At 40.9% G+C, this 15,546-nt stretch overlaps 1 protein-coding gene across 1 annotated transcript in view; it reads left to right on the top strand.

Moving 5' to 3' along the window:
- Positions 1–15,546, top strand: part of LOC139712302 (uncharacterized) — a 48,035-nt gene that overhangs the window by 26,685 nt on the left and 5,804 nt on the right. Inside the window, exons 8-17 of the mRNA XM_071624141.1 lie at positions 1,043–1,047; positions 1,770–1,987; positions 2,513–2,638; positions 3,189–3,264; positions 3,741–3,928; positions 5,770–5,943; positions 6,685–7,179; positions 7,912–8,022; positions 9,826–9,954; positions 10,271–11,734. Of these exons, the coding sequence (XP_071480242.1) occupies positions 1,043–1,047; positions 1,770–1,987; positions 2,513–2,638; positions 3,189–3,264; positions 3,741–3,928; positions 5,770–5,943; positions 6,685–7,179; positions 7,912–8,022; positions 9,826–9,954; positions 10,271–11,734 (2,986 nt within the window). The remainder of the gene's footprint in view (positions 1–1,042; positions 1,048–1,769; positions 1,988–2,512; positions 2,639–3,188; positions 3,265–3,740; positions 3,929–5,769; positions 5,944–6,684; positions 7,180–7,911; positions 8,023–9,825; positions 9,955–10,270; positions 11,735–15,546) is intronic.

The following is a 15,546-nucleotide window of genomic DNA, read 5'->3' as shown; positions in this document are numbered from 1 at the left end:
ACTGTATGGAGCAAATTTCACCAAACTTTGTTGGAGGATGATGTATGATGGGACAATTACTTGATTAGTTTTTCAGTAAAATCGGACAGAGGTCAAAGGTCAAAGATCAAGGTCAAATCCTAAAATTTATCTGTTTACGTGATAACTCAAAACTGGATGAAGCAGCTTTCACCAAACTTGGTCCAAGGATGATGTATGATGGGACAATTAGTTGAGTAGATTTTAGTGACATTGACAAGAGGTCAAAGGTCAAAAGGTCAAGGTCAAATGCTAAAAATGTTGCTATTTCCCCCATATCTATGCAATGCCCGCAGTTATTTTCTTGAAACTTAGTGTAGACATGTACTACTGCATAAAGATTCTCCAGAGAGAGTTTCATGTCATAAGGTCAAAGGTCAAAAGGTCAAAGGTTAGGTGAAAAATGTTGCAATATCACATTTCTCACAAATGGTTTAATGTATCTTCATGGAACTTGGTACATATGCATGTACTGACTGGCAGGGATTATCTAGGGAATTTAGGGGTCATGGGTCAATAGTCAGGGGTCAAAGGTCAAGGTCAACTCCTCAAAATGTTACTATTTCCCTCATATACTAGTATATGCAATAATTGCATTATTAGTTTTAAAATTTAATATATGTACATGTATTACTTAATGGAGATTCTCTTGGAAGTTTCCAGCCAGAAGGTCAAAGGTCAAAGGTTAAGGGTCAAAGGTTAGGTTTAAATGAAAAAAAAAGTTATATTTTGTACTGTAATTACACTCTTTCTTCATACCTTGAAAATTATACTCAATGCATAAACTTATAATAAGGTCGGTCAGAAGTCAAGTAAAAATTTTCAATTCCCAAAATATGTGTACCTGTACTCTTTAATAGACAATTATAGCAAACCCAGTTCGTGGAAAGTGAACATTCAAGATATTTCTGATAAACCTGTTATTTCGATATTTTGCCAGTTATGTGAAACTGTCATCACACATTGTGAAGACATTGTACTATACACCTATTGGGAGAATCATGCATTATGGCGGAGGCATCAGTCGCCGTAGCGACATTTCTAGTTTTCTTCTTCTTCTTCTTAAAAATATTGCTGTTTGTACATTTTGTTTATACATTCAAGATGAATGTTGTTTGAAATTACAGAAATCAAATAAAGATTACTGGAAAAAAAAAAGTGTGTGTGTGTCTGTGTGTGTGTATGTATGTGTGTGCGTGCTTCGTAGAGCAGGAAACATTTGCCTGTCCTTTTCCTTAAATTGGTGCTACTGATTGAACTCTACCAGATTGTTGTATCACAAGAGATATGATGGAGAGGCAACTTTTGATGTTTGAAAGATTTGTTGTTTTTCTCATTCGTATCCAATGTAAATGTGTAGGTTACAGGCATCTGTGGTGCTGCTATATGTAGTAAGTTTGAAACCCCCCATTCTCTGTGCTTAAATGAAGCCTTCATCTTTGTAGTATGTGTGTACAATAGGCTCTGCATTTTATCATGGTGATGTCACAAATGAACTTAGTATCCAGGACAAGTAAAAGGTTATATCTGTAACTGTTACTTGCCCAAGTATCAGTGTGGGTCACCCTGAGGAAAGCAGGCATCAGGGTTTTACTTTTTGTGCAACCAAACTGTCAGTTTCTTCATGTGAATCAAGTGTAATGTCAGTTGGTTCATTTATGTCTTCAGTAAGAAAGCATCATTCACTTGGAGAACGATGCATAAGTGATAGTCTCAAGTAGCACAGTTTGTTTCTGTCAAATTACGCAGAGCCCAAAAAGAAGAAGGTGGTGGCGCCCTCCTCGGGCTCCGATTCGAAATCTTCGGATGAGCCGACCGAGTCGGACAGTTCGTCCTCCACCACCACGGACTCGTCCGAGACGGACAGCGAGGAGGAGCGGAGGAAGCGGAAGAAGTACCGGCGCAAGCTGCGGGAGGCCAAGCGCAGAAAGAAGGAGAAACAGAAGAAAAAGAAGGCCAAGAAGAAGAAGTATGATTCCATCTCTTCCTTCTCCAAGTGGCATTTGTTTCTTTTGCTGTATTCAAGACTTGATTGTTTGAATGATCCATTCTTTTGTAGTTTTCTTTGTGATGTGCTGCTGTCAACGTAGGTACCTCTGCGACTGTTAGATGTTGTCATTGTTCTATGGCAGAAGTTTTAAGTGCACAAAGGGGATAATTACAGCATTTAGTAACTTGACTGCATTTCTTGCGGCTGTCATAACATAACATTCTGTTTCCAGTTTCACCCATGTTACAATTTGGTTTCCAGCTAACAAGCATTCTAAACAAACTTGGTCAACTTTCTGTTTATGTGTTGCAAGTTCACATTTCATGGAAAATTGAACAGTATGACTTTCTTTTATCCGAACAAGTTTCTTCTTTTAAATTCCAGCCTTGTCTGTGAGAGTTTGCAGTTCTTCTAAGTTTGAGCAATGTCAGTATCATCCCTTGTTTTTCTCTCCCTCTCTCTTCTGTTCTGCCTCTTTTTGTATTTCTGTCACATGACATCCAGAGAAGAGGAGGTTGTGTGGGAAACCAAGGAGATCAAGAGTGAAATATCCCATGTGAAGATCAATCCTGACGAGATTCCTGAAATTCCAGCAAACCGCTTCCTCATGAGAGCTCTGCCCAAAAAGGAGTAAGTAGAGTGGATGCAGTGGTGACTCATAAGCCACAACCTGAGACACAAGTCTTGTGCATCAGATATTCCAGGCCTAATCATACAGTGTTGTTTATGTGTCCTATGCCAGACGAACTGTATGTATACTAGCACATACTAGACCATATATGCCATGCCCAATAGAACTCACAAAGTGTCCACTGTGAATATAACCCAAATGAAGCAGGGTCTTTTCATTGAACTAAATCATGTAAAAAAAAAAAATGCTCAGAGGTAAGTTTGACAAGGTGTGTTGTAATAGTGCTATGCAGAATGGTGAACACAGGTCATCATAATGCCATCTTTGTAACATCAGAGTGACTTTTTTGTTTTTGAACAAAAAGCAAACAATTTTACTTGTCTTCTACCTTTACTTCAATGCAGATTTAAACCACATAATCCTCAGAAAAGTGCTCGTATTTTGTCAGCTTAGTTTTCATGTTCACAGTGTAGATGAGATATTGCATGTCTGTACTGATATCTTTTATTTCTTTACCATTATCTCCTTTCCTTTTCTATGATACCCCAGGGATAATCCACCTCAGTATCAGAGTCAGAGACCGCTTTCTATTTCTGGCCGCAAGATTAAAGGAAGAGGTCAAGTGGTGAGTCTACGTTAGAAATTTGCAGTGACAAACTCAGCAATATTTGGAATGTTGTATATTTCATGAAATCTGCATAGTTCATATTTTGAATTTGCTCTGTGGAAAAGATTTCTTTTTTCTTGGTTTATCATTTACTCATAGTCTGCATTGTTCTTGATACACAAGTTGGTGCTTGGATATTTTATCATATCACTGCTTGCACAATTTGCTTGGCTGGCTGGGTATTTCTGAGCTGTTCCATGGTTCATACACATTCCATGTACGTCATTATACCAGATGATACAGCTGCACCCAAAATATGCAGTAGTGATCATCTATGATTTCTCTTTTGGCTATAGATAATTTCTGTTAATTGTAAACTCTAGATTGCTTCAGAGCCATTCTTGAGATGGTTCTCACGTTGGTTTCCTTGTTGCAGTTGAGACATCAAGTTGCTAGACCATGCTCTGTGCAATGCTTGTCTCTTTGTTTTGCAGCGTTATCGCATGGGCAATAGCTCCCACTTCTCCCGCAGCCCCACCCCGCCCCATTGGCGTGCAGAGATCCGCAACCGGAACCGCAACAAGGCCCTGGATGACCAGCAGCGCTCCAAGTGGGAGCAGGGTCAGGGGGATTCCCCTGCTCGCTGGGAGAGGGGCGTGGCACTGAAGGAGGACAAGTCTAGGTGAGTTGCCACATTCATCAACATTTCCTTGAAAGCCTCCATACAGTGCGCAATGTTATACAAGTGATGCACAGGACAGAGTGCGTTAGTGGAGGTGTATAGCGCACTCAAGGGTATTTACAATTGTGAAACATGCACAAGGCGAAGCCGAGTGCATGTTGCACTACATTGTAAATACCCGAGATTGAGCTACGCCTCCACTAACGCCATGAAATAATCCTGTGCATCATTTGTTTTATAAAATGGGTCGAAAATTCGAAAACTAACAGCATTTTTCAGTGTTTTTCACATACCTTTGTGGGTCAAGACGTCCGAAGATGTTCGTCCCAAACATTTACGCACGTCGCACTCGGAAATCCCGCACATACAGTATAAGTATGATGGGGGGGTTGGGTTTCCGGACACTTAAAGGTAGGGAATCCCATTTGCACGCCTTAAATGAAGAGTTGTATAAATACAGAGGTATGTTGAAGAGAATATCATTTTAGAAACTCCCATACAGTATTGAAAGTGGAGGGTAACATTTAGTACATTTTTTTGACGGTTAGATTTTGAATTGAATTGTTTTCGGGGCTCACCGTAAATTCCAGTACATTACTAGGCTACCTTTGCAGACCCATGTACTGCATGTGTGTCCATCATGTATATTTTGTGAAGAAAGTTCATCAACACTTACAAACATTTCTATATACATTCTTACCACACACTCTATATGTTATTACATCAGCTCTTGTACTTTTAGATTTGTGTTTATAGATCACAAATACAGGAGAATGCAACAAAAAGGCTTAAGTGTGGCTGACACACAGAACTACTGAGTAGTTGAGTTTTGTGCATTATTCAAATTTTAGATAACTGTTGACTTCCAAATTTCTAAGCAGTGGCCTAAGCAAGTCCCCTGAGGTTCATATTTAATGTTTTGCTGCATTTTGGGAGGTCTGTAAAAGGTATCCCCTACCTTTAAGTTCCCGCATGAAAACTTACTTATTTTACATAGAATATGCACCCTTTACCGTAAAGACTTGATATAGACTCTTCATATAGGTCTACTAGACAACATACTCTGAAAACGGCGTGAGAATTAACCTGCTAAATCGTTGGATTTGCCTTCAAAGTGACTCCATGTACACGTCCGGTCCCACAACACTTTTTTTTACTGTACTGTACAAAGTGTACGTATAAGAGTATACGTACGCCACACATGTTATGCACAAGGGAAGAAAGGCCGGCCGGCCGGCAGCCTGAACTAGAAGTTGATTACAGGATTGACAGCGCGTACTGTATGCATGCAATTCAAAGGAGCCGCCGCGCGCACAGACGATCGGCAATAGGATTTAACACGCAGTGCGATGAGACTAGAATAACCAAAGCACACGTGACTCATTTCAGCGCTTCCTATTGGCTACATTCTTGAACCCATTTTATAATAGGAGATACTGCAGTCTGCACAATTAGAGTCGGGATAGGTTATGTGGCAAGTCAGTTTGTAAAATGCTGCTATCAATGTTACTTTTCAATACCCTCCAGGAAATGTGAGATGAGACTGCTAAAGTTGAAGGAAGTAACACAAAAATGTAACCAATACCCGTACCTTGATGTAGATGAGCAAGAAGTGTGCATAAATTTAAGCATGAGTTTAGTTATTGTCGTATTAGCTTGCATTATGCATGCAAGTATTCAGTGCTCGTCATGCAGGATGTGGTATGGATTTCTAGTAGTAACATGCTGTGTAAAATGATTTTAACAATTCTTCAGGAAGTAGGTTCAATATATTTGTATAGTGGGGCGATGGAATATGGTGGTTTACAAGTCGAGGAATCTTTGTTGAAAACCTTTCTCAGCAGAAAAGGACGACGGGACAGAGAGGGGGACAAGAACCGGAAGCACGGTAGAGACAGGAGAGGGAGACGGGAGAGTGAGGAGGAGGATGAGGAATCCGAGATGGAGGAGGGGGAGGTGGTGTCACAGGACTCCAGGGAGTCCTGGAGGAAGAAACCCAGAGACAAGAAACAGAGGTGAGATGGTCTACCTGTAGTGGATGGGCAGAGTCAATGCTGTCCATTAACCCCTTCCGTGCCAGGGAATTTGGACAGTGTGTACTATGCTATGTGGTTTTCTGTGTCAATTGGTACTCAAAGCACACAAAGGATTAAGTATGACCAGAAGTAAGTTATGTTATTGTTACCCTGTGTGAAGTACATTTTGATTTTATGATGCCAAGTCTCTAAATCATGCATATTCAAACTTTGGGTGGCAACAAGTGACTTGTTGAACGATGAAGACTATTGCTACTGCTCGATGGCTCAATGAGATTCTTGAAATAACTTTGATCATTGAGTGTGGTATCACGGGGTAACATCAGTTGGAATCATTTGCAGTGGGACTTGCGTATGGCACAGTGATGTTGCAAATGTATCGATGACACCCAGGGAAGAAATAATACCCAGTGAAATATGATATAGTACTTGCCAGCATAGGCAAGTAGATTAGGGATGTTAATCAGTGAAATCAGTGATTCAGCTCTTTTCATCTTTTATGGTCACAGACAATAGAAAGGTAGACTTGTGTGATGTGAAATATCTAGAATGAGGCATGATTGAGTTGTTTTGCGTTTTGAATGAATGTATAAGGTGTCATTGCACTCTTGTGATAATGTTATGATTGAATGTTTTTTAGAGGTCAAGGGTACTCTTCCCTCAGGAGGGTAATGTTGTAGGTCTTACAAAACAGTTTCTGTCGTCTTCGTATTCACGCAGGTCACATAGCAAACACAGAAGTAGGAGAGATGAACATCATAAGAAGAAGCCTTCCAGAAGACGCAGCTCACGATACAGCGGGGAAAGTGATGATGATTCCCGCTCCCGTTCCCGCTCCCATTCCCGCTCCCATTCCCGCTCCCGCTCCCATTCCCGTTCTCGTTCTCACTCGCCCTCCCACTCTCATTCACGCTCTAAATTCCAGCGGCGATCTCGCTCTCATTCTCACTCGTATTCCCGATCCCGGTCCTGGTCCCAGTCGCGATCCCGTTCCCGATCTCGATCCCGATCAAATTCCCGGTCCTACTCAAGGTCACGTTCCCGCTCACGATCTCTGGACCTGCGTGACAAGCTCAGGAGGAAGAGGAGTGGATGGAGGAGTCGTGAGAGGTCTCCACCGTCAAGATTTGACAGGAACTCTCGTTCTGAGAGGCAAAGTTCATCAAGTAGGGTCATCACCAGTGCAACCATCCGGGAGGACTTGCAGAAAGCGAGGTATGTTCGAATGAGACAGTGAGGTTCACATGAACCCTGTATGTCACCATTGAGCTTTTTAGCCATTACTATGGCATGACTCCTCCAATGGCAGATATACTTTGAGACTTATGATACATGACATTACTTGACTGCAGTATGAGATATTTCCGAACAGGCAAACGAGTAAAACTGGCTGCTGGAGGAAAACTTGATGAATTTAGTCATGCATACGATAATCTGCCAAGATCTAAAGGCATACTACTGACTGTATGTGTGCCAAATTTGATGAAACAAACATGTGGTATGTTAATGCCAAATAGATGGAGGTACTGCAGGTCTTTGTGTGTATGGCAATTGACGATTGTGTGTGTTGATAGAAATGTTGTCACAGTGTGTGTTTTTGTAATATCATTGAGTTCATTTTTTTTTTATTAATCTTTGTCTTTTAGATTACAACATATCTAGTAAAATTTTGTAAAGTACAAATTTTCTACATAATTTCTACTTTCCACATAATTTCCACTTTCTCTAAATGGGGCTGTAATGAAAATAGTAGTTGTAGTCAAAATAGTAATAGAGGTGGATGACATTTTAGTAGTGGCAGAAGTAGTGGTAGTAATAGTATTTTTAGAGGTTGTAGATATTAGTATAGTATACTGTTGGGGTAGATTTGCAAATTCAAGTGTATATTACAGTGTGGATGGCAGACTGTTAAAGCATTCCACATCTCCTCTCCCCCTCATCTGGTAGCAAATCAAAGGATGAGGACTCCTCGGATGACAGCCCTCCTCCAACCCACTGGAAGCCGGGTCAGAAGCCTCTTAAGGTCAGGCCCTCTTTCACCAGTCTTGATATCATGAGGTGAGTTGTAGAATCGCTTGTTGTTAATGTCCTTCTTCTTGTTGCTGTTGCTTATGAATTGCCCCTGGCCTATGATATCCCATTCCATGACAATTTCTTATGGTTTGAATAGGTCTTCACATCACAAATTCGGAATTTGTTTGCTCTAAATGTGTGTCAAATGTTAAATCATTTATATTGTTTTTTGTTTTTTGTTTTTTGCATCCACTAATCCCCCCCCCCAAAAAAAAAAAAAAATGTAACATCTTATTGTGTATTGTCAACTGAAATAGGCATAACAATATGTAATGGTATGCACCTTGCCATATGCCAGGTGCACCAGCATACAATAGCAAGATGGGTTGATATGATACAGTTCCACGCCTTTCTTGCCATAATGTCGTACATTGTTTGTGTGATCTCTGATTAGTCGAGAAAGTGTTTTGTATGTATGCATATATTTTTATGCCTCCGCCACGAAGTGGTGCCGGAGGCATTATGTTTTCGGGTTGTCCGTCCGTCCGTCCGTCCGTCCGTCCTTCCGTCCGTCCGTCCTTCCGTCCGTCCTTCCGTCCGTCCGTCCTTCCGTCCGTCCTTCCGTCCGTCCGTAATGAATTTTGTGGACAGGGTAACTACCAAATCCTTTTGAGGTATCCTAATGAAACTTGGCATGTATGTGTATTAGGGGGTGAAGTTGTGCCTATCAACTTTTGGGTGCACATGCTCAAGGTCAAAGGTCAAAAGGTCAAGGTCAAATGCTTAAAATTTTACTATTTCCCCCATATCTATGCAATGCCTGAAGATATTTTCTTGAAACTTAGTGTATACATGTACTACCCAATTAAGATTCTCTGGTGAAAGTTTGGGGTCATGAGGTCAAAAGGTCAAAGGTCAAAAGGTCAAATAAAATGTTAAAATTTCACTTTTTTCTCTGTATCTTGGAAATTGTTCAAGGTATCTTCATGGAACATAGTATATATGCATCTACTGACTGGCAGTGGTTATCTAGGGAAATTAGGGTTCATGGGGTCAAAGGTCAGGGGTCAAGGGTCAAGGGTAATACTTCAAAATTTTATTATTTTCCTTATATTTATGCAATGCCAGCAGGATTTTTTGTTTTAAAACTTGATGTATGCATGTATAACCCAATAGAGATTCTCTGGGATTTTTTTTTTGCCAAGAAGGTCAAAGGTCAAAAGGTCAAAGATCAAGTGAAAGTGCTGAACTTACTTCTTTCTCCATATCTCGGAAGTGGCTCAAGTTATCTTGAAACTTAGTACATGCTGAATTTATGTATGTTCTGCCTGACAGTGATTCTCTTATGAATCAAAGGCCAGATGAAAATGATAACAATTTACTGTTCAATACAGAAATTGCACTTTTTCTCCATACCTTGAAAATTACTCAGTGCATAAACTTATGAAATGGTCAAAGTCAAGTTAAAGTTCTTAAATCCCCAAATACATGCTCTCTTATTCATCCAATTAAACATAGGTCAAGGAAGGTAAACATTCAATACATTTGTGACAAACATGTCATTTTAATATTTTGCCAATTTTGTGAAAATGTAATCACACATTGTCCACATGTACTATAGACCTATTAGGAGAACCATGCATTATGGCGGAGGCATACCAGTCGCCATAGCGACATTTCTAGTTTTTTGTGCATTTGGATAAAGCTTTGTCATAGGGTACAATATGACCTCGCATTTTTGCAAGCACGTAAGGACACACCTATTGAATCTTACTGCAGTTTCTGTTTGTTCAGAAGTAAAACAGGAAAGCTGGATTTTTTTCTTTACTGTACTTTCATTCCCTGCAGCCAAGCAAGGAAGGCAATTGAGCTGTCAGGGCGTGCCAAGCTTGTCAAGAAGCCATCTCCTCCGGCTCAATTTCACAAGAAGTCACCGTCGCCTCCACCACAGACGTCTGTCTCATCAAAGAATTCAAGGTATCATATCCTACGTTCTGTCTCAATATGCTATATGAAAGCCCTGGTTTCTGTCTCATGCAGTGAAGTTCTTTGAATTCAGGGCTGCAATTGTAATCCCTGTTTCATTGCCCTGTATAGGCAGGACAACAAGTGTTTTTGTGAAGTTGCCAGTTTAGATAAAAAGGTAACTCTACTAACAAATGTATTGTTTTATAGATTTGAATTGTACATTTTATGTTTATATAAGCTACAACCCCTCTGCCAGAGATAAGATTGTCCTCCTCCTTCCAGTATTGTTAATCAATTTCTTATTTTGTGCTGTTTGTTTGGATAGGTATGAAAGAGATAGTAGGCAAGGGGAGAAGGTCCCACAAACCAGCAGGTCAGAGTACTCTTCCTCCAGACCCCAGCAGTCAAGCACCTCGTCCACCAACCCCATCTTGACAAGGAAGCACTCGTTGAGTCCCCTGCACAAGAGCAAGGAAGCTGACTACCAGAAGCAGGGCCGCAGGGACGAGATGGAAACGCGGTCACATCGCCGCCACTCATCGAGAGATTCTTCATCATCCTCTTCGTCTGGGAGCAGGAGAAAGGGAAGAGCTTCCAGTTCACAATCCTCATCTGAGTGTGAATCAGAGGATGACAGGAGAGCTCAGGCAGAGCGGCAGAGGCCAGAAACTAAGAAGGCATCCAAGCCTGTCGTCAAGGAGACCTTCAAGTGGAACCCTCCATCTGAGGATGAGGATGGCAGTCCGTTGGTGGAAGCAGACCAAAATGAGAGGGAAGCTCAAGGACGAAAGATGCTCCCTGAAGAGGAGCAGAGCACCAAGCACTCTGATGATGATGATGATGAGGCAGGTGATGAGGGCTCACTGAACAAGAGACTGCACATCTTGACCAGCCACAATGAAAAAATCCTGGAGTTTGTCACAAATGGCAGCGCGGCAGAGAGTGACAGGAAGAAGGAAGAAACTGCAGATGATGACTCCTCCAAGTGTGCTCAGGATACGGATACAAAGCAAGATGCCAAGATGGTCAAGTCTCCATCCTCCTCCTCTTCATCATCCTCATCCAGCTCGGAGGACGACAACAGCAGCAGCTCCGGAAGCAGCAGTTCAGAAGAGGAGGAAGAAAATGACAACACTGCCAAAGCACCTAATGGTGCAGCCAAAGAAAATGGTCAGTCCAGGGAATCAGCAGCAGCAGGAGGAGGGAGAGCTGATCAAAGCAAGCTGAATGATTCCGACAGGCCTAAAGAGGAGCAGCTACCAAGTAAGGAGCCAACTGGCAGTCAAGATACCATGGTAGCTGCTTCCCAGCACAGTGTACAGCCTCCAATGAATACCACCAAATCTCCAAGGAATGCTGTGAACTCTCCTAGAAAAGACGCCAGCTCTCCTGCAAATGCCAGAACACCACCCGGAAAGCACAGACTATCCCACGAATCGGCCAACAAGTATACCGGCTCTTCTCCAGGTGGCAAGAGCAGGTCTTCTGCAAACGCTCCAAGCAAGTCTCCTATTCCTGGCAATGTGAAGAGCTCCGGCAGGGCCAGCGCCAGAAATGGGAGCCTGAAGAGGGCTGAGAGCCGCAGCCGGAGTAGGAGTAGTGATGAAGATTCTCGGTCTGAACGATCCAGATCAAGAAGTGTTTCGAGCAGCAGCAGCAGAAGTAGAAGTCGAAGTCGGAGCAGGAGCAGTAGTAGTGGCTCTCGTCGCCGTGACTACCATCGTAGACAACGCACTCCATCACGAGGCAGATCCCCGAGGCACAGGTTAGTGGAAGTTCACTTCACTCAGTTTACATGCAATATTTCATATTTCATGCAATTTCTCCTGGAAAGAAAAAAGTGTTTTTAGAAATACAAAATTCTATGTAGAAATGTACCAATCAGAGTTTACGTGGCAATGAAGTGTCCTATTATTGGCATCTGAATAGAGACACTCAAATGTAGTAGATCATTCTGAGATAAGCAAAGAGCACTGTCTCAGATAACAGGTAGCACTGCTTAATGTTTGAAGTGTGTCTTCTGATTGAGAGACGGAATGTTATGTTGTTGTTTTTGAACACTTGATATTGTTTCTTTAAATTTGCTTTATTGGTTTGGAAGAGGGGATGGGGGAGATAGAGTATACACATGATTCAGAGATTGTTATCTTGCAGTATTGATTACTTTGGACCAACCGTACATATCCCATGTTCAGTTTGTGGTTTTCATACAGCATTTCTAGTGTGTTCACCATTCAGAAATCTATGCACTGTCAGTGAGGGTGCAGTTGCCAGTTTATTTTTTAATTGTGTCATGAGAACTTTTATTTTGTGATGACCATGAAAACATCCAAGCCCGAGAAGATAACTTTGAATGTGGACAGGAGACAAGAGAGGGCAGTAGAGGGCTCACACACTTAAGCACAATATTGTAGTAAGGTTCAACGTTAAGACTAAAATATGGAATCCAACAGCACTTCAAGAAAATTTGATATGAGGTTTATCTGACTTTGCACACAATAGAAATGTGAAAGGGCGATGAAATGACTATGATTATAGCCATGATATATTGGTATCATGTCTTAAACCTGCAGAATAAATATACTCTGGATAAATGTATCTATCAAAGTTGAGTTTGCATATATGTGTTGCAGGGCAATTACAGGCTCATGATACTGGTTGTTAGGAAAGGGAAAATCGATGGAGTATGCATATACATGTGTCAGATACATCGATCAAATGTTATTTTGTATTTCAAAGTCTTCTAGTTGGCATGTGTTCACACTCTTTATGGAATGCTTTTCTGGCAGTCGGTGCATTGTTGTAACTTTGCTTAACCATGCTTCTTCACGACTGTTCATTTTTGTGAAATGCGTCATTTTTTCTTTTTAATCTCCTCATTGTATCCCCCTTTCCACATGTTCCCCATTGGCTGCTCTTACATCATCTCTGAGGTAATATGAGTATTCAAATATTTTAAGGCATGTATGCTTGTTAACAAATCAAGAGTTTGACATGTGAGTATATTGAATAGAAATGTTGGTCTTCATCTTTGTATTCATTATCTCCTCTTAATGTTACTCCAGATTTATAGGTGCAAAAACATGTATAAATTTTGCTATTTTGTCAGCAAACTGTGACATATTCAAACGTGAGGCTTTCTTTCAAGTTGTCAAAGGCGCTGACCTAGTGGCGTAAGTTTATGGGACAGGACATTTCCGATTGTGCCATGTGTAAGTGTGTGTCACACATGAACACGCTGCTATACCTTCTGACCATTCGAGCATTGAGAATTTAGGGTTTCTTGGGACGAATACTGAACTAGGGCTTTCTATAGCTCAGTCGGTAGAACACCAGGCTAGCAATCCGGAGGTCTCGGGTTCGAATCCCGATGGAATCCCATTTTCTTTGCTCAATTTTCCACTAATAAATCTATATCCTCTAAGGTATTTTGTGAGGAGTGATTTGATTCTTGTGCAAAGTTACATGCAAATACGGTAATACCCCCCCCCCCCTCCTTTTGTTTCACAAACTTTGACCAGTGGAATATAGAATATGTGAAAATTTGCTTTATAATTGCATTCATAAGACAAGACACATCCATATTAAACAGATTTTAGAAGGGTCATGTCAACTTGTATGACACCTAGAAAATGTAATGAAAATGAACTATAGTTATATGCCACTTAATTCTTTGTGTGCGACTTTCACACGCCAGACTCAGTCGATGGCTGGCCAAGTTTGCAAATTTTGTTCAAACGCACAACTGTGCACAAGCCGATCAAGAAATTGCAATATGCCACGGTCCATTGAAAGTGTCAGGGCCATAGCTTGTCATAAAATTTACATCACAGTAAACTTGCAATCTGTCTGCAACTTTGTTGCCACCATTTCTAGCATAAACGCCGCTATAGTAAGTTATGTGCTTTCCAAAAGTGCGTTTGCGTTACATTCTCGGAATAATGTGGCACACAGGGGTTTACACCCTGACACACAAAGAGTTAATGTGCTGATTTGATACATTACCCTTGTTATATGACATTGCTATGATTACAAAGACATTTTGGTTTGAGTGTCATTTGTCATTTCCACAAGTTGTATGAAGCTAAGCTGGCAAATGTTGGTTGAGGAAGCAATTGTCATCATGTATACAGCTCATATGTATTTAGTGAAATGTATGTAATTGCTCTTTACTATTTCATGTCTCAAAATAGCTTGACACCCTTCAGTCAATATGAGTGTCAAAGTAATTATTAACAACTTGTCAGCTACAGTCAAGAAACCAGTCAGTGGATTTGGGGGTCATTCATTCTATAAACCTTTTCTTTATTTGTATGTCTGCATGTCTCTCATTTTCCCATCTGAGTAATATTGTATGATGTCTGTCAGAATCAAAAGGGTGTGAAATTTGTGTGGACTGGTTTCTCATGACACATGTGACACTAATGCTCATTCAAGGTAAATGTCATTCTGAAGGTTATGGATTGTAAGGAGTGAAATTATATGTGACCCGCTACAACAAAAGGATCCTAAAGTCAGGGGAGGACAATTTTCTGAAAATGACATGATGTTATTCCCTTGCTCTTCCACTTTAATTTCATATATAACACGACTCATGAAAGTACTCTGTTGCGGAGATATTGATGATTTTATTAGCGCATATCGAGTGGTTTAGGAAATAGCGTTTTGAGAAAACCGCCTTCAAGTTTTCCTTCCGACGCTATCATGATCAAGGGGAGGGGCAAGACAGTTTTAACCGCTTGACAATAGAAGGTATGCTCTTAGCAACCTCCAACATGTTCATTCAAGCTCAGCACCAGCGGTCTACGCACGACCAGTCAGTAACCAGGATGCCATGCACTGACCAATAAGATCACTCCCTCATTGCTAAGAGCAGAGTCTAGCTGCGGTGCTAAATCCAAATCTTCTGACACGTTTCTGTTCCGTTGAGAGTCGGAAAATCATGGCCCAGAAAAACACTATTTTCTTGCCTTTCCTTTGACCATTTAGCTTCAAAATTTTGGCAGATGATAGACGATACAGTAGACTACAAAATTATGCAAAAAACAGAAAACCGATAGTTTTGACCGATTTTGATGATCTGACTTCAAACTCGATTTTCTCGGCTCAGCCATCAGCGACTTTAGGATCCTTTTGTTGTAGCGGGTCACATATACCAGCATATTACCTGCGTGTAGAAACTTAAGAGGGCAAGATATTGCCATGAGTTCCTTCATATGAAAAAGAAGAAGAAACAGGGTTAGACAATCAGCACTTTATTCCTGGGAATTGAAATGAACCTAACTCTGTATACTTGGTTGAAGTTAATGCTATTTCCAAGAGGGAATTCTTAGTCAACAGGTGGGATTTGTCTATGTTTAAAGTGTAATTGAGTGCGAGGAAACAGATGATAATGGTCATTACAAATGAATTACTGTATGAGCTGTTATTTTCGCATACAGATATTTTCGCAAATGAGAATGTCACAGACATTTTCGCAAGGTGTTGTTTTCGCGAACTGACACGGAGGCTATCATAAGTGCACTATTGCCCTAGTGCATGGCAACATTTTTGTGTGTTGTTAAATTTGCGGTCCAAAAGTAATTCATGAAATTTGCAAAA

The sequence above is a fragment of the Diadema antillarum genome, unplaced genomic scaffold, assembly GCF_040938485.1.
Source record: "Diadema antillarum isolate AM-2024a unplaced genomic scaffold, OU_Dant_1.0 seq00001788_RagTag, whole genome shotgun sequence".
NCBI lineage: Eukaryota > Metazoa > Echinodermata > Echinoidea > Diadematoida > Diadematidae > Diadema > Diadema antillarum.
The sequence above is the reverse complement of the archived record's forward strand: the minus strand, read 5'-3'. Positions and strand labels throughout refer to the sequence as shown.